The following is a 20,544-nucleotide window of genomic DNA, read 5'->3' as shown; positions in this document are numbered from 1 at the left end:
GTAATTTTGCAATTTCTTCATAGTGGATTGATCTTTGTTCCGTAAATGAATCATCAAACCACATAAATCTTATATTTTCTCTCTTTGTTTGATTTTCTTTTCTTTTGAGTGTCAATCTCTCTACTTTTATTTGAGATTTAATTTTCTCAATTTCTTGAGCTCGTGGGTGTGATCTATTTGGCGTTATGAGACCTTCCACACTATGTCATAGCAAGGACAATCAAATTATACAGAAGCAGTCACAAACAATAAGATATATACACCATGAAAACAATGATAGGATGTATGTAGCTCGGCTTTAATTTATATGCTATAAAATGAGGTGTCACAGACCAGATCTGGACTGATTCTGGTGTAAGAAAGTTATAAAAATTAGGTGATGATAACCTCACAAGATAGGGTTCTAATGACTCTAGTTTCACATCAATCAGATATCTTAAATGATAAATATCCAATGTTGCGTCAGTCGTCGGAGATTGACGGATGGCTAAGGACGGTGGTGGACGGCCTTATAATAGGGTGGCTGGTGGAGGTGATGATGGCTATGAGTTGGAGGTAAAATTTGAGTTTCTAACTTAGATCTACTCTTAGAAAAATAAGACGATCTAACGGTTATGATAAAAATGATAAATGCGAGAATAAGAAAATAATTAAACTCAATTAATTTTTAATGCTTGAATGGTTGAACGAATAAAGCTTAGCCCCTCTATATATAGAGATCGAGTACAATGAGTCCCACTCGGACTTAGCCCTAAAGGCTTATACGACTCAAACTAAGACTTACCTTAGAGGCTTACATCACTCAGTTAAACTTATCTTAGAGGCTTACATGACTTAATTGAACTTATCTTAATGGCTTACATGACTTAATTGAATTTACCTTAGTAGCTTACATAACTTAATTGAACTTACCTTAGTGGCTTACATGACTTGATTAGGCTTGCCTTAAAGGTTTACATTAAAAATAAACATGACTTAGCTAAATAAGCCTTTCTTATCATTTTCAGAATATTTCTTCATTATGCCATGGATGGAGTCGATATGGAGAAATCTTGAATACGAAAGCTATAGACCAGGACGTCTTCTATTTTCTCCAACTGGTCTCATAATATTCTGTAAACTGATAAATATCTGCAGAACATTTTCCTGAAACTGGGCAACAGAAGTCAACGAACTTAGCTAATTAAATAAACTCTCATCTATTTAGATTCTATCTAAACTATATAAGTAAAATAAATAAGATAACTACACTCGATCTATCGAATCTAATGTCCTCATGATGCGATCCGATCTAACCCAATTTGCATCACGATGAGGAGGACAAGATAGAGATAGCTCTAAAGCCCTAAATTCCAAAAAAAAAAAAAAAAAAAAGCAAAACGCTAATAACTACTCTAAAATGAGCAATCCTCTCAATATATTCTAAAATGGAAGGAGAATAAATTTGTCGGAGTAGATACCGAAAGTAGAGAAGACCTCTAAAATATTTCCTATTCCAAGTGGTATCCTTTCTTTCTTCTCTCTGCTACCCCCCCATGATTCCAAACGTTTAGTCTAAATTGTATTTATATTAAGCTCCAAAACATCCTAACTTATCATGCAAAATTTGTCCATCTTCAGATGTACTTCCAACATTACACTTTATTCTAATGTATATTGAACAGAGTTCTCGGTCTGTCAAATGTTCCGGTCATTATTTGAATGTCGGTTGCATTTTAATATATCCTGAGTGTTTCGGCTCCTATGGTTCATACCATTAAGATAGCAACTCCACACTAGATTCCTTTACGAATGCTAATTAATAGCCACTCATTTTATGCAATATACCATTGAATTAGGATGTTATTACGTGAGTTAAAGGTTCATCTTGGCTCTCCACCAACTCTTTTGTGTGACAATGTTGGTGCAATATGGTTATCATCTACCGGCTTTCTTCCCCTTGTCAAGCAAGAAAGATAACACAATGGAGTCAATAATCAAATGATATGAGAAGAGATGACAGCCTTGTCAAAGGCCTCTTGATAACATGAAGTAACCTTCAAGACAACGATTGATATTAACAACAAGATTGGCAGAGGAAATACATGCGACAATTACTTAAAGAAATGATTAGGAAAACCATGCAATTTGAGACAATTGGCAATAAAAGGCAGCTCTATATGGTCGAAATGCCTTGGAGAGGTTTGCTTTTACCACCAAGGCGTCGTCCTTCAATTTTGTCGACTTTATGTAGGCTACAGCTTCTTGAGCCATTACGTGATTATCAATGATTTGTCTCCCAAAACAAACGCATTTTGGGACAAGGAATGATAGAGCTTAAAAAGGCTTGATCCTTGTTGCAAGCATCTTTGCGATAATTTTTGTATGGGCTACAAGTTACCGACAAAGCAGGAGCTTCTTTTTGGGCATAAGAACAATCTAGGTGTAGGATTTTAATTGTACTTATGTAATTGGTAAAATATATTTTAAAATAAAATTTTATTATGTAATATGTTTAGATTTTATTTATAAACATATATATAAGTTAGGATAAATTATGAGATGTTTGATTAAAGATATATTGAAGTAGAAAATTGATTTGAAGCTAAGGAATTTATATATACAAGTGATTTGAAGATATAAATTGAAGATTTATAAATTTTGGTGGATTTCAAGTCAAAGTGTTCTAATGATTTAAAGTCGTCATTAAAATATTTCAATCTTACGAACTAAATCTAGAACAATCTGGATGTAAGAAAATTATGATATTTTTATGAGAGGAAGCCCCAAAATTCATAGATCTAGTAGCTTTAGTTTTAGGTAATTTTGAGGTCAGAGTGACAAGATAAAATTAAAATAATGAAGAAATGTTAGAATTAGATAGGTTGGTAATTATTCGACATTACAGCGGTCGTCGGAGGGTGGCAGAGAACCAATGATGGTGATGGATGGCTATAAGGTAGGGTGGCTCGTGGAGGTGATGGTAGTTATGGGTTGGAGGTAGAATTAGGATTTTACGGTAGATCTACTCTTATAAAAATAAACGGCTATGATTAATTTACTTCTTTTTCTGAATAATCTTATTCTTACTACTAAATTAGTCTAACGCTAAAACTTAATTCTTAATTCTTCATTTGATGCTTGGATGATTGAACAAATAAGCACAACCCTTATATATATAAAGGTCGGGTATAATTAGTCCTACTCGGATTAGCCATAAAGACTAACACGATTTGAATTAGCACTTGTCTTATAGGCTTACATGACTTAATTGAATTTATCTTAGAGACTTGCATAACTTAATTGGACTTGCCTTAGATACTTGCGTAACTTAATTGGACTTACTTTTTAAGGCTTACATGATTTAACTAGACTTACTTTAAGGGCTTACATAAGAGATAAACATAAATTAATTAAAAAATATATAGACTTGATACATCGATGTAACATCTTTTCCTTTCTTTTTTTTCTTTTCCTTCTTTCCTTCTCCTTCCGCGCAGCCATTTCTCCCTTTAGCTCCTTATCGCACCAAAGCATTGTCAGGGCTTATCGTCGCCATGGAGATGCTCACCCGTGAGTCATCTCCTATCTTGTCAAGTTAATTTGTATTTTAATTTAACCCCACGACGTTTTCCCCTCCCTTCTTTCCCTTTCAATCTCGTCGATTGATTGGTCGACCAACAACCCCAAGTAACCTTCGTGCCGATCCTTGGGGCTTTACCAACGAGTTAGATTCCTCTTCGTGAGACGAAGCTTCTGGTGTCATCTTTTGGTGCCCTTGTGGTTGGGTTTGTCGAGCGACTCATCTCCTTGGCTGCCAACCATGGTGTACGGCTTGATCATCGTCGGGTGCCTCGGTAAGCAGTGTGCCACTTCGTGTGGGCTGTGTGCGTCGAGTTGGTGGATTTGGTGCCGCTGATTAGGTTTGTCGAAGGCAATGACTACTAGCGGTGGTGCACACCGACAGCCATCTCCTTCCTCTAGGAGGGTTTGTTGTCGAGTGAGAGGAGGGAGGTGGTGTGGTGGGGATATTGTTGAGCTGAGCTGCCCAGCCCATCTCGGGCTTGTGCTGGGCTGCGGCCCAACCTACGCAGCCCAACCCAAGTTGTTGGGCTAGGCTGCGAGACAACCCATCCAGCCCAACCCAAGTTGCTATTGGTTAGGCTGTAACCCAACCCAGGTTTTGGTGGGGTTGGGCTAAGTGTAGCCCAACCCATGGTATAATTGTGGGTTGGGCTATGGCCTAGCCCATGATGTTGTGGGTTGGGTGTAGCACAACCTAAATGGCTTCTTAGTGGGTTGGGGGCTTTAGGCCCATCTTTGGTAGGTTTGTAGTCTTTGGGTTAGTGGAGACTCAGCCTATTTTGCTTTGGGCTGGTCCAAATAGAAAAATTATTATTTAATTTGTTTTAATTTATTTTAATCTTTTATTTAGTTAATCTTGTCAAATGTGAGCCTGAATTAATTATTTTTTAGCAGATAGCTGTATTTGCTAAATTAATTATTATAAATTAATTTTAATAAATTAGACTATGGCTTGAGAGTGCCATTACAAATAATTCATATTAGGGAATTAGCTCTATTTGGGATTTAACCAGATTGCAATTTGGTTAAATTTATTTTAGCAAATGAGTTGTTGATATGGGGATATCTATATTAATTTCTCATGTCGGATAATTAATACAGATTATTATAGGGAAATTATATTAAGTAGATTATTTTACTTAATGAAGCGGATTAATTAAATGCTATTTTAATTTTAATAATGTGTTAGGCACTGGTACATCTATGCTAGCTCTATATAATTAATAAATATAGAAATTCGTAGATGGACCTACCCAAGCCCATAGTAAACATCAGTTAATTAATTCTTATAAGGAATATGGTGCTTATAATTTATTTATCGTTATTATTGAGGAGGACTCTTTACCGTGCGAAGATAATCTCGTGGCTAGTGGCGATAGTATTAGGAAAGCAACATCAGGTAAGTAAACCTTTTATAATCTAATAGTATGAGAATGCAATGTCGTATCTTATGACATCATCGCATCCATATTATGCATGTGCAAAAAATTTATTTACTATTAATAATGCAAGTAGTCTCTACTAGCTTTACTTACGATTTGACATAATTACGTGTATCATGATATTATGCATATCTATTGGCTTTATTATATAGAATAGCATATAATATATGATAATGATATGTGTTTCATTATGCTTATTGTAATATATAATATCATATCATTTGCACATGTGCATAACCACAAAGGGAGTGACTTCTATATCTCGATAGTACTTTCACATGTGCATAACCACAAAGGGAGTGACTTCTATATCTCGATAGTACTTGACACCTCCTTAACCAGGGTTAAGGCGGAGGATATTAATTTATATTTCTATCTTATTACTAATTGATCATTATTTTAAAATATTTTAGAGGTAATTAGATATCACTTCTCTATTTTAGACAAAACATGTTGAATCACTCTCAATTTTACGCATCTATATCAAATCTAGAATAACTACGTCTTGAGGGTCATTAAGACGGAATGATCAACCTTAAGGGTCATAAGTCTAAAAGTAAGATTAGTACAGATTACAAGGTCTAACAAGCAAGATTAGTACAGATTAAGTCATGGAGATCGACTGATAATCTATAAGCTTCTCGTTAATTGCTATATATTTTAGTGATTAGTTTGGATACGTCATTTTGTACCTGGTTTAATTTTTCCAAGTAAAAAACTTTTGTGTTTACAGTTATCTTTTTCACTTTTTATTTTATACATATTATTATTGATAGCGTGCAATACATCCTATCTCATATGGCATTTATTATGTTTCTTAATTTGGTATTAAAATATACCTAAGGATTCACGTATGTTGGTTGTTTTTTCAACCATAGAGGTCGTTTGGAGTTATAGAGATGGTTTTGTAGATTTAAGTCAAGGCCGTTCAAATGGAATCCTTATGCAAGGTTGAGAATTTTGAAGAAATTTGCTACTCCGTGAAATCTTTTTGGAGATCCATTTGGCTTTAATTTGGAGAGATGTCTACTTTATTTCTAAGAGATATGTAAGGGGTCTTAATCTAACCCTAGGGAAGCCGTTAGTCATATCTTTAGATCATCTTTTGTAGGCCATTAATGATAACTTTCCAGCTTTAAATAAAATATTCTAAATCGCTCACTTCTTAATACATCTATGTCAAATCTAGAAGAACTACATCTCAAATGGCGTCACTGAGATGAAATGCCTCAAGGGCCATTGAGATTTGGACGGGATCTAATGAGCAACGTTGTTACAGATTGGCTTGTGAAAATCGATGGATGATCTGTAATCTTCTTGTGACTACTACAAGTTCCAATGATTAATTTCAATCCGACTTTAGATCCGTAATATTTTACTCAATTTAGGAATTTTTTTTGTGTTTGAGATTGGTTTTTCATATTTTATTTTTTGCATTTTATTTTTGATAGCATGTAACAGATTTCATCTCTTAAGGTATTCATTATAAGATTTTTCTGTTAGTATGATAGCCTACCCAAGATTCACGTTCAATTTTTTTCTCTTCGGTGGGATCAGTTGATATTGATGTTCATCTCTTCTCTCTTTAAAAAAGCTTTGATAGAGCTAGCACAAGTCATCCCAGGCGTTGAGTAATTTGGACGGTAGGCGGTATCTCATATCAATTCTACTACAAGTAGAAGGAGAGGGTGGATTAATGGACTTAAACAAAGATTTAAATTGGGCAACGCGAAATCATTCTTGATTATATTGTGACTTTGGGTCCAGTTGCCATCGCCGACATGGAGGGAGTAAATCCAGTTATGTCGCTTACAAGTTGTTGCAAAACGTATGAAACAAGTTGTTTATGTGCACTGACAACTGCGTGCATTCTTTAAGCCACCAAATGCCATCACACATGATCGATGGCACGATGTTCCTATCGCACAACTAATCATGAAGATGATCAAGTTGAGTTGAAGACTTCATTATATTACATAGACTACGATAAATTTGTTCAAACAAGAGTACATTATTAGAGGAATTAATGCCCAATTGATAGAGAAAGTGAGAAAGTTGAATAGAGTTATCACACGGTAATTTAGATTGAAGTAAGGAAACACAATTAACTGGCATGTGGTTAACAAAACCCATATTAACAAAACCCAATTGATAGGCATGCAGTTAACAAAACCCATATTACCTAGCCTCTTCCTAGCTATTAGTAAGGGGTAAACTACATTTGACAATACAATTGAGCATCTCGGTCTCTTCCTTGACATCCCCATTTAAGGTTTGACATCCTTCATGTTGGTAATTTTACGTCTCTTCCTAGACATATGTATTTGACATAAATTTTATTAATTTTGAGTTAAGTTTTAAGTAAGACCCACATATTATTAATGATAGTTTAATGGTAAAATTAATTTAGCTCAAAAAATATTTTATTATCATATATTCACTTAGTCAAATCCATGAAGAGTGTAAATAAAAATTAGCTCTAAAGCGGGTATCATAGCAATGAAAAATAAAGAGAAGTGAGTTTAGTACCATATTAGATATTTGAGAAATATTAGTATGATATATAAGTGATAAACTTCTTATGGGCTTTGAGCCCCAAAATAGGTACATATTTTATAGATAAAGGGTACTATGAAACTTAACTCACGTACGCCGTCCGGCTCGGCTTGGTTTAAATCTGTATTTAAGAGAGAGTATAGCACGGTTCAGGTTTGATGCACAATGCAACATTACATACATGTATATTATTTACTTCATGACTGAGTGAACTCAATCATCTTTGAAACGCTTATTAGTGATACAATTTTTTTTCCTAATGCTTTTTCAACACGTTAAACATATCTTAGACCGTAAATAATTGAAAGGCTAACACATGAAGAAGAATAGGTTGAAGAACTCAAATTGTTGGATCTTTTAACGGTTCGATGAGATTTTCACCTCGTATGAGATTGGCCTTGAATCATGTGCTTCTTTGAACTTAATTTCTTGAATCAAAATTCCCTCGGTTTCGAATCAAAATTCCCACGGCCAACCCAATATAAACTTCGTTTATCCTTCACTTTATAAGGATGTAAAATTCTCGGAACATCCGTCACCAGAGGATCATAAAATGCAGCTTTAATGTTTTCAAGCAATGCAGAAGGTGAGTCGAATTTGTTAGTTGCACCATACAAGATGTGAAAGACCTTAAGAACAGATAGATGGAGTCGTTTCCATTCCTTCGGCACTTGAACATAGTCATCAGTCAGAAGAAGTTCGATCAACTCCTTATTCCTCACTTCTAATGCTCTGCAAATATATGCAATTGAGTCTTCAATTGTCGCAGATGGGTTCTCTTTCAGGAACAATGTTACCATGTTCAATTTCCCTTCTTCCAGTTCTCTCTGGAAATATTTTCATATCATGAATTCCTATTTAGCATTATAAATACTATTAAACATAAGAAATAAAAATATTGATGTATAAGTAACCTGATAGCTTCCGATGTCATTTAATAAGCGAGTCGATATCATCATTAACTCAGTAATTTTGTGTGTCCTTGTAGATCTCTGGGGAAGGTGTGGAGTTGTCAGATAACAGGCTGGGCAAACAATTGGTTGCACTGCAACAGAGATTGTAGCAACTTCTAGGTATTCATCTATCCTTGCCACATATCTTTTTCTCCTCCATTCATACTCTTTAAACCATGCATTAAATGCCCCTCGCCACTGGGATTGCAACGAGATATATATATATATATATATATTTTTAGCTAGATTAATATGCATGTTGCTGCAAAATTAGACTAATCTTCATATTAATTATAAAGAAATGAAGATTCTATACTTACAATATCCTTAATATCCTCTTTCACATCGAGGCCTTGTTGGTTGTGAGCTTTTGAAGCAATATCCAATACAAGGCCATCAAGAGCATCGAAGACAACTCTGCTATGGCCACATAAGAGACTACCTTCCCACCTGTTATTATTGAAGTATTTAAGAAAGTTGTAATGGAAAATGGCACGAACTAGTTCTTCATAAAATTCTGACTTCTAAGAAAACAGTTAAATATTGAATAATTAGATAAGTAAGAAAAGCTTCTTTTATCAGGAAAAAAAAAAAAAAAACTACATGCAAAAGATTTTATTAGTGGCTAAAAAGTTCAAACGTACCTTTGAACTGCTTCTGTTAGCTCTCGCAACTCACAGTATGAACCCTCTTCATCGTAGAAATCATCAGCTAATACGACCAAGATTGCACACTTGGCCATAGATTTCCGCACATCAGAACATAAAGGAAGGGAAACAGAGATAGCAGCACAAAAGTAGCAATGGGTTATTTTCTGTCGACCAAATCCTATGTCGGAAAGGCCGAAATCTTTTGCCCACCTAGTACAATAAGCAAATTAAGGATGAATAATGATGCATGCATGTTACAGATATTATTATAATAGAATAATCTCATATATATATATATAGCTAGGGGTGTAAACGAGTCGAGCTTGATCGAGCCTGGCTCTAATCAAACTTGAATTGAAATTAATTTCGAGCCTATCTTTGTGATTAAGCTTGAATTGAAATAATTTCAATCAGAGCCAATTTCAAACGCGAGCCAATTTCAAGTTTAAACGAGCTGCTCAATTAGCAATTTCAAGCTTTATCAATTTCAAACCATTTTCAAACCTGAGCAAGCTTGAATTAATTTAAGCTTGAATCAAGCTTAAAATAAAACCTAATTCAACTATAAAGATATAAATATTATCAAAATATAAATTACAAGTAATAAAAATGAGTTAGAAAACTACAAGCAACCAAAATATAAATTACAATTAGCAAAGATAATTGTGTCAAAAGACTACAAGCAACCAAAATATAAATTACAAACAATAAAGATAATTGTATCAGAAAATAATTGCTGGAATTCTAAATGGGTGAAAGAGTTTGATCTGATGGTTCATATTAGTTTAATATATATATATATATATATATATATATATATATATATATATATATATATATATATATATATATATATATATATATATTCGAGCCTTATCAAGCCGATGTGATCGAGCCGGCTCGGGATCAAGCTTGGCTCGAATTTAATTTCGAGCCTAGCTTTAATGATCAAGCTCGCTTGATCGAGCATTATCGAGTCGAACTCGAGCCGAGCTCGAGCTGGCTAGATTATTTTGACAGCCCTATATATAGCAGAGGTTATGCAATCTCGAGAGTGAGTACAAATGAAAATTACCTCTTTACGTCCTCTAGTTCAGATCTATAAACAGATTGGCGAATTTCATAACTTTTTGTTGCAAGTTCCACAACATTGTCAGAACATACCAGCCTGCACTTATATATGTCAGCATATATAACCCTATTACTAAGTTGAATAAAAGTGAACAGTGTAATTAATAAAATAAATTTTATAAATCACACCATATAATTTACTTATTTTGTGGTTCATCTCTGGTCTTTAAAATTTTATAATCTGACCCTTATTTTTTTTATAATTTTTATTTAATACCTTTAAATTATTTTAATTAACTAATATTAACTCAATTATATAAATTATATAACTATACTTACTAATTACTAAAATACTCCCACCGGGAGAGGAGCTCATATAGGTGCTAGAGGAAGCAGAGCTCGTCTAGGTGAATGGAGGAGACAAAGCTCGTCTAGGTGAGTGGAGGAGGCGGAGCTCGTCTGGGTGAGTGGAGGAGAAGGTGGAGCTTGGTAACGGATGATGATGGGTTTCTAGAATTTTTTTTTTTCTTAAGCTGTGTGAGGAAGATGAATAGTATGAGAGAGAGAGGCTTTACTCTTATTTTTAATTTTTTCGACTTTGCTTAGCTGAGGAATAAGAAGCACTTCAATAGGAGGTTTTTTAGGTTTTCTTTTTATTTATTTTTTTGTTTTTGCCTAAGCGTGGAATAAGAACAATGGGATCGATAATATAGGTATTGCATAAAAAACAAATCCAAGGAATTTTTTTTTATTTCCTGTATTATAAGAGAATATTTTATTATTGGTGCCATTCTATTTAATTACCATTAAGTTAAATTAACCTAGGATGTTAAATAATAATTATAAAAAAAATATCAGATTATAAAATCCTTAAAAATAAGTTATGACTCATAAAGTAAAGTAGATAAAATATAAGATGAGATTTATAAAATTCCCATTAATAAATAAGTCGTTAAACTGACCGTATCAATTTATACCTCCAAGATGAAGATTTCCCAAGTAATATACAGTAGTCGTCTCTTCTTTCAATGTAGATCCGATGCTCTAAGTGATCTGCTTGAGCAAGCCAGGGAGCTCTCAACGCCTGGAAAATCTAATGTAGCAAATAAATAAATAAAAAGAATATCCTTCATATGAGCATTAATGCGAATGCGATGTGATAACAAATCTGCATATACCTCCTTCTGGAAATCGGTCAGAAGTGAGGAGTGATGGTCTCCTTGATTATGGCCTTGTAATCCATTTTGGAGTAGGTTTCTAGCAAAAGTGTGGGCTTTTTCGAGATCGGCTTCTCCAGGAAATGCAAGATGTGATGCTCTATAAATGTTGTATAAAGCACCTAAGAAGTCAATGTAGTTCTCTCGCATATATGACAGCAGCTCTAAGTCGTGAATAAACCAACAGAACCTCGCTGTGTGGATCAGTAAATTAAGGTGATTAATTAGTTAGTATGTACGTGATTGATGGTCATGCATGATGATCAAGTGAAAATCATAAAATACATGCATGATTGGTGATGCTAGCTCTTAATTACATGGAGATACGCGATAACCATGCATCCTCAAGAGGTGAAATGCTAAAGACGCCTTTTGTAATTGTAGCTGCAATTGCGTATCGTGCTTCCCAAAACCCTGGGGCTGCGGCTCTTGTATCATCCAATAATTCCTTCACGTCCAATAATGCCCAAAAGGTTTTTTAGATTTAAATTTCTGAAATCATCAGTAAGATACCAGTTTTCTTAATCAATTTGGGTGATGTGATTTAATACTCAATCTAATCTGTAGATCCGTTTCACATGCAATAGAAACGTGAAGCAATACAACATTCGAATGTATATATATATATTAATTAAGCATATATATACCAATAAATTTGGTCCATGACATGTCGTATCTCCTCGGCGAAATGCTCATCGCAGCCTAGCCTTTGTAAATGGTCCACTAAGCAGAGTTTCACGAGATCTTGGTCCACGGGGTACATCGGAGGTGCTGCCGGCCCACACATATATTAATTATTTTAGCATTGGTTACTTAATTACTTAAGATTCAAATATATATATATATATACAAGCACATCTCCATGCGTGCACGCATCGTTAATTATTGGTTATTTAGTAACTTCAAATCTAATTAATAAAATAATGAGGCATAAAAAGTATACCTCCATTCTGACATGTTCTGACCAAGGATTTCAAGTACATCATGAAGCCTCTATTTTTGGTGATGAGGAAAGCACTGGCCGTTGCCGAAGGCGACTGGAAGAGTGAGCCATCTTCACTACTCTGCTGCGCAAGAATCTGCTCGTGGCTTTCTTTGTAGGTTTCTGGTAGGGCCTCCAGGTATAGCGCAAGTGATGGACTCAGACTTGTGCTGAAACTACTCCTTTCCCTGAGAATAATATGATTTGTATGAGGAATTTCAAAATAGTTATTAGTTAGTACGTAGAAAACTATATATATATATATATGTTAACTAACTAACTAACTTACATGTCAAAGATCTCTTCTCTTCGAGTGAAGACGTCCTTAACGGCTTCAGTCCAACCATTAGGAAAGACCTCCAAACCTTTGGAAGCTGCAAGCTCAAGCATTCCGGGGAAAACAATGGCAAACCATCTAGGGATGAGGCCATGCTGCTCCACCAGCAATTTATCTGCGTATGCGCGAACAAACTCCAACCCTGGTCGATCGATCGGAACAAGGTCAAGGTTGTACGAATAAAGTTCTGAGGGAACTATATATTTTAAAATAAAGGTATTGATATTTTTTTTTTATGATTAATTTGATGAAAGTGTAATTAAATTCTATCTCTTTGATTATTTTTTAATTACTTATATATGATATCTCTCATTAATTCTTTTATCAAAAGAAAAAAAAAATATCTCTCATTAGTTTAAGATTACCTTAAAGTAAAATTTGAGAACATATAGAAATAGATAATATCAAATTTAAATTGAAGTCTATCTCCTATAAAATTCAAGAATCAAAATTAAAAAGTCTATTAAATAATATTTTCTATAATTAACGTTTATTTATATTTATTATATTTAAAGTCTAAGGGAGAGAAATCTTAACAAAAGATAGACTATATATATAGTTAAAAACCTTCGTCAATGTTTTGACGAGCAACGTTCCATGTGGTGAATACAACAAGGGAAGCAAGAGTGGTAGTGAGGCAGCCAATGGTGAGGTCATGAGCTGCAAATGATTCGACCCAGTAGTAACCTCCTTCTTCTACTCTCTGCTGGTTATGGAGTAGCCAACCCAAGTATTCAGGAAAAAGTGGGAGGTTAGGGCGATCTGAATCGGGAATCATGGCCACCCATGCCGTCTCATACACAGAACACGGGACGAAGGAGTACATATCATCAGGGGAGGCACCCAAGAACACCTCCTCCTTCACCATCTCAATAAGTGTCTCATCCACTGATCTTTCCATCTCTCCGAAATAAATAAGTTAAAACTTAAATGATGCAAAAATATATAAAGTGTTGTGTAGAAGAGCTCCTCTATTTATAGAGGAAATAGTAGTCTCGGCATTGGCTAGGTCCTCTAAGTTGTTTTCAACCCACATTTCTCACGTTGATTAGGCGTACATCAGCCTCATATATGACTACACCACAACTTACTCTCCTGTATATTATATAATTATGTGGTTCACGTTTACTATGTTATTTTTTCTATTATGGTAATACGGACAAAGAGCGATAGGAAACCTTTCGATGGAAACGACAATACTGTAGGCCCAACAAACTTTAATTGTGTGGGCCACATAGAGAGTCATAAAAAAAAGACTAAAAATATATCCCTACAAGCTACCAGCCGACAGAAAATAATTTAGTTTTTCTTTTCATATTTCCTCTCCAAAGTATTTTATTAGATTAAGAAAATTAGGGCTTTTTATAAAAGTACATTGAAAATTTTGGAAGTATCCTAATTGATAAAATTGCCATTATAGTAAGTTTTCAATAGAATAGTCCTCATAAAATTTTGTTAAATTTAACAAGACACTTTAAATAACTAAGATAGTCTCATTTCTGAAAGTTTAGAATTTAAAATATATGTCAATGATTTTTATCTTGTATAAAAAAAGATATTAGATAGCTTTTAAACAATTTATACAAGGGTACATAGTCTTTATTAAATCCGAGTTTGATTTTAATCATGATTATAAGTTAGATTTTGTTAGCAAACAATCTAATTCAAACAGTCACAAAACTTATCCAATAATAGCAAAAAATGTCGATTCAATTCTAAAGGTACTATCTTGATCTCCTTAGTTCTTGGACTATGAATGACAACATATTATTTCTTGGATTTTGTACTCAATTTCAAAAGATATCTCTGCTAGAATTATCTTCGCTGAGCAACATATTAAAAACCTTCGTCTATGTATTGTCGAGCAACGTTCCACGTGGTGAGTGCAATAAGGGAAGCAAGAGTGACAGTGAGGCAGCCAATGATGAGATCATAACTTACAGATGATTCAGCACAGTAGTACCCTCCTTCCTCTATTTTCTGCTGGTAATAGAGTAGCCAACCCAAGTATTTAGAAAAGAGTGGGAGGTTAGGGCGATCTGAATCGGGAATCATGGCCACCCATGCCGTCTCATACACGAAACACGGGACGAAGGAGTACATATGATCAGGAAACCCCTCCTCCTTCACCATCTCAACAAGTGTCTCATCCGCTAATCTTTCCATCTCTCCGAAAGAAATAAGTTCAAACTAAACCCCAGCTTTTTTTTTTTTTTTTTTGAGGACGCAGCGATTGCACGTACACTGTATAATTATGTGGTTCACGTTTTCTCGTCATCTGATCGATCAAGACGACGAAATAGTGTAGGCTCCATAAACGTTTTGTTTTTAAAACACATAAATTTTAATTGTGTGGGCCACGTAGCAGTCATTAAATAAACTAAAAATAAATTCCTACCAGCTACCAGCCGAGAGAAAAGAATTCTTTTTTTTTTCATGTTTTCTCTCCAAAGTCATTTTATTAGATTAAGAAAAATAGGGCTTTTTATATAATACCACTGAAATTTTTTGGAACTATCCTAATTGGCATTAAATTTTGGTTTTTTTCCTTTGACTCCTTTCGAATTGCTAGTGGTTTGTTTTTAATAAAATATTTCTCATAAAATAATTGTTAAGTTAACAAAAAAACTTTAAATAACTAATATACTCTTATTTCTCAACAATTATTATTTTAGTTCTCGGTGAACTCAAAACAAACAAGGCCTAGAAGACTTCTAAAAAAGGTAAAATATCTTAGAAGTTTTTTCCTTTTTCTTAATCATTTATGAGCTCGAAGACTAGATTGCACCGAGCTGTTCCTTTAAGCCAACTGCACCGTCGAACCATTAACCTAGTCGAGCCATTTAGTCAAACCATCAAATAATTATTGTGGTACCTACCAACTCTACTAGAGTTGGTTGGTTTTGGAAGTCTTCTATTAAAGTCTAAACATATGGCATTCAAGTTCATTATGAATTACAATCTCGATTGATTGGATAGAAAGCAAGGGCTTTATCTCAAGCGAGAAGGCTGGTTTTGATTAACTCGGTACTAAACTTTATTTATTTTATTCTTTGTCTGCTCTAATTTTATTGGTTTCTCTCTTGGATAAGATAAATGATATGATCAGAGACTTTCAGTACGAGTCTAATTGTGTTATAGACTAGATCTGGAACAATCCGTCCGTAGGATGATTATGAAAATTTAGGTAGAGGTATCCTCATGAGTTAGGGTTCTAATGGCTCTCGTTTCACCTAAATCGAAGGTCAGGATTAAAAGATAAAAATAAAATAGTGAAGATATGTCAGGGAGGGCAGAACGGTAATATCCGACGTTGTGGTGGTCGTCGAAGGGTGGTGGACGGCCAAAGGTAGTGGTAGACGGTCGTGTAGTAGGGTGGCTCCTGGAGGTAGGAGGTGGCTAGGGTTTGGATGCTTGAAGAGGATCTATGGTTATGATCTACTCCTATGAAGATAAATACAAAATGTAAAAAAGATAAGGACGAAAATAATAACCAGCTAAACTCAGATTTCTTTCAATTTAATTCCATCTCCCTCTTATTATATGTCCACTCCTATAAATAGGAGTAAAAATCCATATTGGATCGGATCCACATGTGGATTATCCGATTTATTTAAAATTCAAACAATAAGATAAAACTAGCTAACTAACTAAATCGGCATTCTTTATATTTCTCGGATTAATCATTTGTTTCGTGATTCCGAATCTGGAGAAGTCGTGAATACCAAATTTGTAGATCTGGAGATTAATGATTTTATCCACTGCGAATATTTTTCTAAAACTGTGCAGAGCTGAATTTAGCTAATTAAATAAAATCCTAACCTTCTAACTAAACCAAATAAGCAAATAAGATAACTAGACTCAATCCATTGAGTCTAATCTTTCTTTAATATGATCTGATCTGACCCAATTCGTATCAGATTGATGAAAAAAATCATATCTATCGCTCGGACTTGCTTTGTAAACCAACGGAACAACGAGCTTGGCACAAGACAACTCAATCTAACTAATAGAAGTCTAGTTCGCAAAGCTATTTTCGGGACTTGTTGCAGATCCCTCAAACCGTTAAATACCTTATCTTAATGAATATTTGTCGACAGAAAAAAAAAATTAATTGCACAACTCCCCCGTATATCACTACTATGACGATAGCAAAAGCTCTCGTGTGTTGTGTAATTTATTACTTATTTCTTCTATATATGACGTGACTCTTGTGTAGAAAAATGGTTGCATATTGCTTTCTCTTGGAATCTCTCCAGCTCGCCTCCTCGGTTTCGGCTTTCCTTCGCCCTGGTCCCCCTAGGTAGTTCACCCCATCCTTCTCCGTATCCTCCTTTCTCTTCACTCCACTTTCCTTCTATCTCTCTTTTATTCTCTAACGGGATCGAGTCTAATAGGATCACATTAAAAAAAATATTGTCCGAGAATGACTAGAGTAAGGAGAAGGGTTTTGGATGTGTTCTAAAAGACCTTTACCTCAAAGAATAAATCATTTGGAAACAATAATCAAGGGTGTAGTGGCTTAAATCTGGTGATTGTAACACTAAATATTTTCTTTCCTTAGCCTCCTCTCGAAAGAAAAGGAACTCGAACTCTGGACTAAAACTCTCTTCGAGTGACTTCTCAATACTGACGAGATTTGTAGTACTTTTGTAAACCATTTTAAGCAAATCTTTGATATAATTTTCTTTTTATGCTAAGGTTTGATTTCTTTCAATTCTCAAATCTGGACTGGATCTGACATGAAAATTTATAAATAGGTCCCGAAAGATGCCGCCGTTGGATCGTCGTGAGGTTTTGATATGTTGTAGCCCTCAGAAAAGAGCTTTCTAACAAATCAAGTTTCAGGCAAATCGAATGTGGGGATTTCGAGATATCATCCGATTAGTAGAAGAACATCAGGGGGGTCTGATCAGGAACCATGGATGGAATAGGGTGGCATCGGTGAAAAGTGGTGGCGGAAGGGTTATGGATGATGGAAGGGTTAGGACAAGTGTTGGAGAGTTTGGAAGAAGGAGGACGAGAGGGCCACTCCTAAGGGACTAGGGTGATTGGCCGGTCGAGGGAGGTAAGAAGCGGCGTCGCCGAGGATTGAGAGAACAAAAGCGAAGAAGACGAAGAAGGCAAGACAAAAACTCAATTCATCAATAATTACTCCCTTACATCCTTTAAAGGCTAACTAAACAATTCAAAATTAACCATAAACAGTACATTTTCACCGACCACGTTTGAACGTGCCCGATCGCGTTCGAATGCACCTAATTCGCTCTTCTCTGGATTTGTGAACGCGATACAGGCGTTCGAACGCGCGATCGAACGCACATGTTTCTCATTTCTCTTGATTTGCGAACACGATACAGGCGTTCACAGCGCGTTTGAACGCGGCGTTCGAATGCACAATTCACACTCTCTGGATGTGATGCAGGTGTTCACAACCGCGTTCGAACGCACTCCACCCGCATTTGAATGCACTCCACTCGCGTTCGAACGCGACTTACAGAAAACTTATTTTCTTAGAAATTAAACATTAAAATAAGAAACAAAGACACCCTAATGTGTATCTGTGTTCAAGACGACCTCGGTGAAGTCTGAATCGTATCAAAAGGTTCTATATAGTTTCGTGGATATATTATTGATGCCTAAGATGTTTTATTTTGCAAATTTTATTATTATTTTAAATGCAATCAAAACCGTCAGATACACTCGGATCGAAGTGTTAATATGCATGCAATGGCTCACTCAAGATTGACATGTACAGATGGGCCCACAGCGAATTCGTTTTCCTTAGATCGAGATGTAGCTAAGATCTTGAACTGTTGTATGGACAAAACGGAGAGCTGGACCACAATGTCTCGTCGTATTGTGGACGCTGGTTAGTGGTTAGTGGTTAATGGTTAGTCCTTATGGATCTATGGTATTGAGTTCTTCTAATTATTTGTGTGAATCTACATGGCTTGATCGGATTAACTCAATTGGAAGATTATGAATGGCTTAAAAACTGAGAAAATGTGCACCTCACGAAGGACTACAAATTTGTGGAAAATACTAGGACTACAATCCACTAATGTGTGTAACAGATGAAGAAATCCAAAACTGATTAATCTAGGATCCTGATATGTCTCTCTCATGACTTGATTTAACCCCCTTAATTGGAAGATTATGAATGGCTTAAAAACTGAGAAAATGTGCGCCTCATGAAGGACTACAAATTTGTGGCAAATACTAGGACTACAATTCACTGATGTGTGTGTGTAACAGATGAAGGAATCCAAAACTGATTAATCTAGGAGAGGAATGAAATGTATCTCTCAGATTGGGCTGGGCCCGGCTTAGCATGACAATGGGCCTAGATTTTCAATCTCACCCAAATTTGGTTAGATTAGTCAACAGCCCAACGGCCACCATTGACCACACCAATCAATCACAGAGGATTGATTCATTTTTCTTCATGACGATCACAAATTACATCCATCCAAACAAGTGAATAAGGCAGCGTCAAGCAAGCATTCCAATTCCAATTCCCCATTCCCATTTTCATTCCTTTCGCACATGGCGGCTGAGTACCCACACTTTTGGGGGAAGCATCCGGAGAGGGAGGAGGAATACTACGCTGCCCACGGCGTCCGCGGCACCCAATCCTTCTTCCAACCCAACCCTGCTGAATCTACTAATAACGACAAACATGTGCGCCTCTCTCTATTCACCCGCTCTTGGCTCCCTTCCGCCTCCCCACGCGCACTCATCTTCATGATCCACGGATACGGCAATGATATCAGCTGGACCATGCAGTCCACCGCCATCTTCCTCGCTAGCTCCGGCTTCGCCTGTTTCGCCGCCGACCTCCCCGGCCACGGCCGCTCCCACGGCCTCCAGGGCTTCCTCCCCGACCTCGATGCCGCCCTCCGCGACCTCCTCTCCTTCTTCCGATCCGTTAGGGCAAATCCCGAGTTCAGCGGCCTACCTTGCTTCCTCTTCGGAGAGTCAATGGGCGGCGCCCTCTGCCTCCTCCTCCACCTCCACCTCCGGTCAAAACCAAAAAAGGAGGAAGAAGAAGACGACGACGATTCCTGGGCCGGCGCGGTGCTCGTTGCGCCCATGTGCAAGATCTCCGATCGCATCCGCCCCCGGTGGCCCCTCCCCGAGATCCTCACCTTCGTCGCCCGCTTCGCCCCCACGCTACCGGTGGTGCCGACGACTGACCTGATCGAGAAGTCGGTGAAGGTTCCGGAGAAGAGAGTCGTCGCGGCGAGCAACCCGAGGAGGTACAACGGAAGGCCGAGGCTGGGCACCGTCGTGGAGCTGCTGCGTGTCACCGAGCACCTCGGGGCAAGGCTCTCCGAGGTTACCCTGCCCTTTCTGGTGATGCACGGCAGCGCCGACGAGGTCACCGACCCCGGTGTGAGCCGGGCCCTCTACGAGGCGGCCAGGAGCGACGACAAGACCATCCGGATCTACGACGGGATGCTGCACTCAATGCTCTTCGGAGAGCCCGACCATAACATCGACCTCGTCCGCAGCGACATCCTCGCCTGGTTGAATCAAAGGTGCTCCCACTCCCCGCCGCCGATTCAAAAGTAAAATCACCAACATCCAATCCGGATTTTACTATTTACTCACTCAAAACCTTCATCTTTGTCCAACAACAAAGAGAAAGCCGCGCCTCTCATGTTCTCCGTTAGAAGATGCTTGCTATTCCTAGAAATTATTCACCACATTCAACTGATTCGATTCGATTGTACACATACTTCTTGTATGAAACAACAGACTGGTAT

The 20,544-nt window shown here is 36.6% G+C and overlaps 3 protein-coding genes across 3 annotated transcripts; 1 reads left to right on the top strand and 2 right to left on the bottom strand.

Annotated features, from left to right (window-relative positions):
• Positions 1 to 7,886: 7,886 nt before the first annotated feature.
• On the bottom strand, positions 7,887 to 13,691 carry LOC140758682 ((E,E)-geranyllinalool synthase). Its single transcript, XM_073094926.1, has 12 exons — positions 13,340 to 13,691; positions 12,725 to 12,914; positions 12,397 to 12,623; positions 12,101 to 12,224; positions 11,771 to 11,901; positions 11,415 to 11,647; positions 11,199 to 11,329; positions 10,241 to 10,333; positions 9,160 to 9,375; positions 8,836 to 8,965; positions 8,477 to 8,713; positions 7,887 to 8,389 (listed from the first exon to the last, which is right to left on the bottom strand). The coding sequence occupies exons 1-12, from the start codon at positions 13,671 to 13,673 to the stop codon at positions 7,997 to 7,999; spliced, it is 2,439 nt and encodes an 812-aa protein (XP_072951027.1). The 5' UTR covers positions 13,674 to 13,691; the 3' UTR covers positions 7,887 to 7,996.
• A 917-nt stretch (positions 13,692 to 14,608) lies between these two features.
• On the bottom strand, positions 14,609 to 14,938 carry LOC140758681 (ent-beyerene synthase KSL4, chloroplastic-like). Its single transcript, XM_073094925.1, has one exon. It carries the CDS (start codon positions 14,936 to 14,938, stop codon positions 14,609 to 14,611), a length of 330 nt encoding a protein of 109 aa, XP_072951026.1.
• Positions 14,939 to 19,062: 4,124 nt separating this feature from the next.
• LOC140758820 (caffeoylshikimate esterase) lies at positions 19,063 to 20,540 on the top strand. The gene has a single exon (XM_073095142.1). The coding sequence runs from the start codon at positions 19,322 to 19,324 to the stop codon at positions 20,348 to 20,350; it is 1,029 nt and encodes a 342-aa protein (XP_072951243.1). The 5' UTR covers positions 19,063 to 19,321; the 3' UTR covers positions 20,351 to 20,540.
• The last annotated feature ends 4 nt before the right edge of the window (positions 20,541 to 20,544 follow it).

The sequence above is a fragment of the Typha angustifolia genome, chromosome 4 (genome assembly GCF_048772165.1).
Source record: "Typha angustifolia cultivar Huaian chromosome 4, ASM4877216v1, whole genome shotgun sequence".
NCBI lineage: Eukaryota > Viridiplantae > Streptophyta > Magnoliopsida > Poales > Typhaceae > Typha > Typha angustifolia.
The sequence above is the reverse complement of the archived record's forward strand: the minus strand, read 5'-3'. Positions and strand labels throughout refer to the sequence as shown.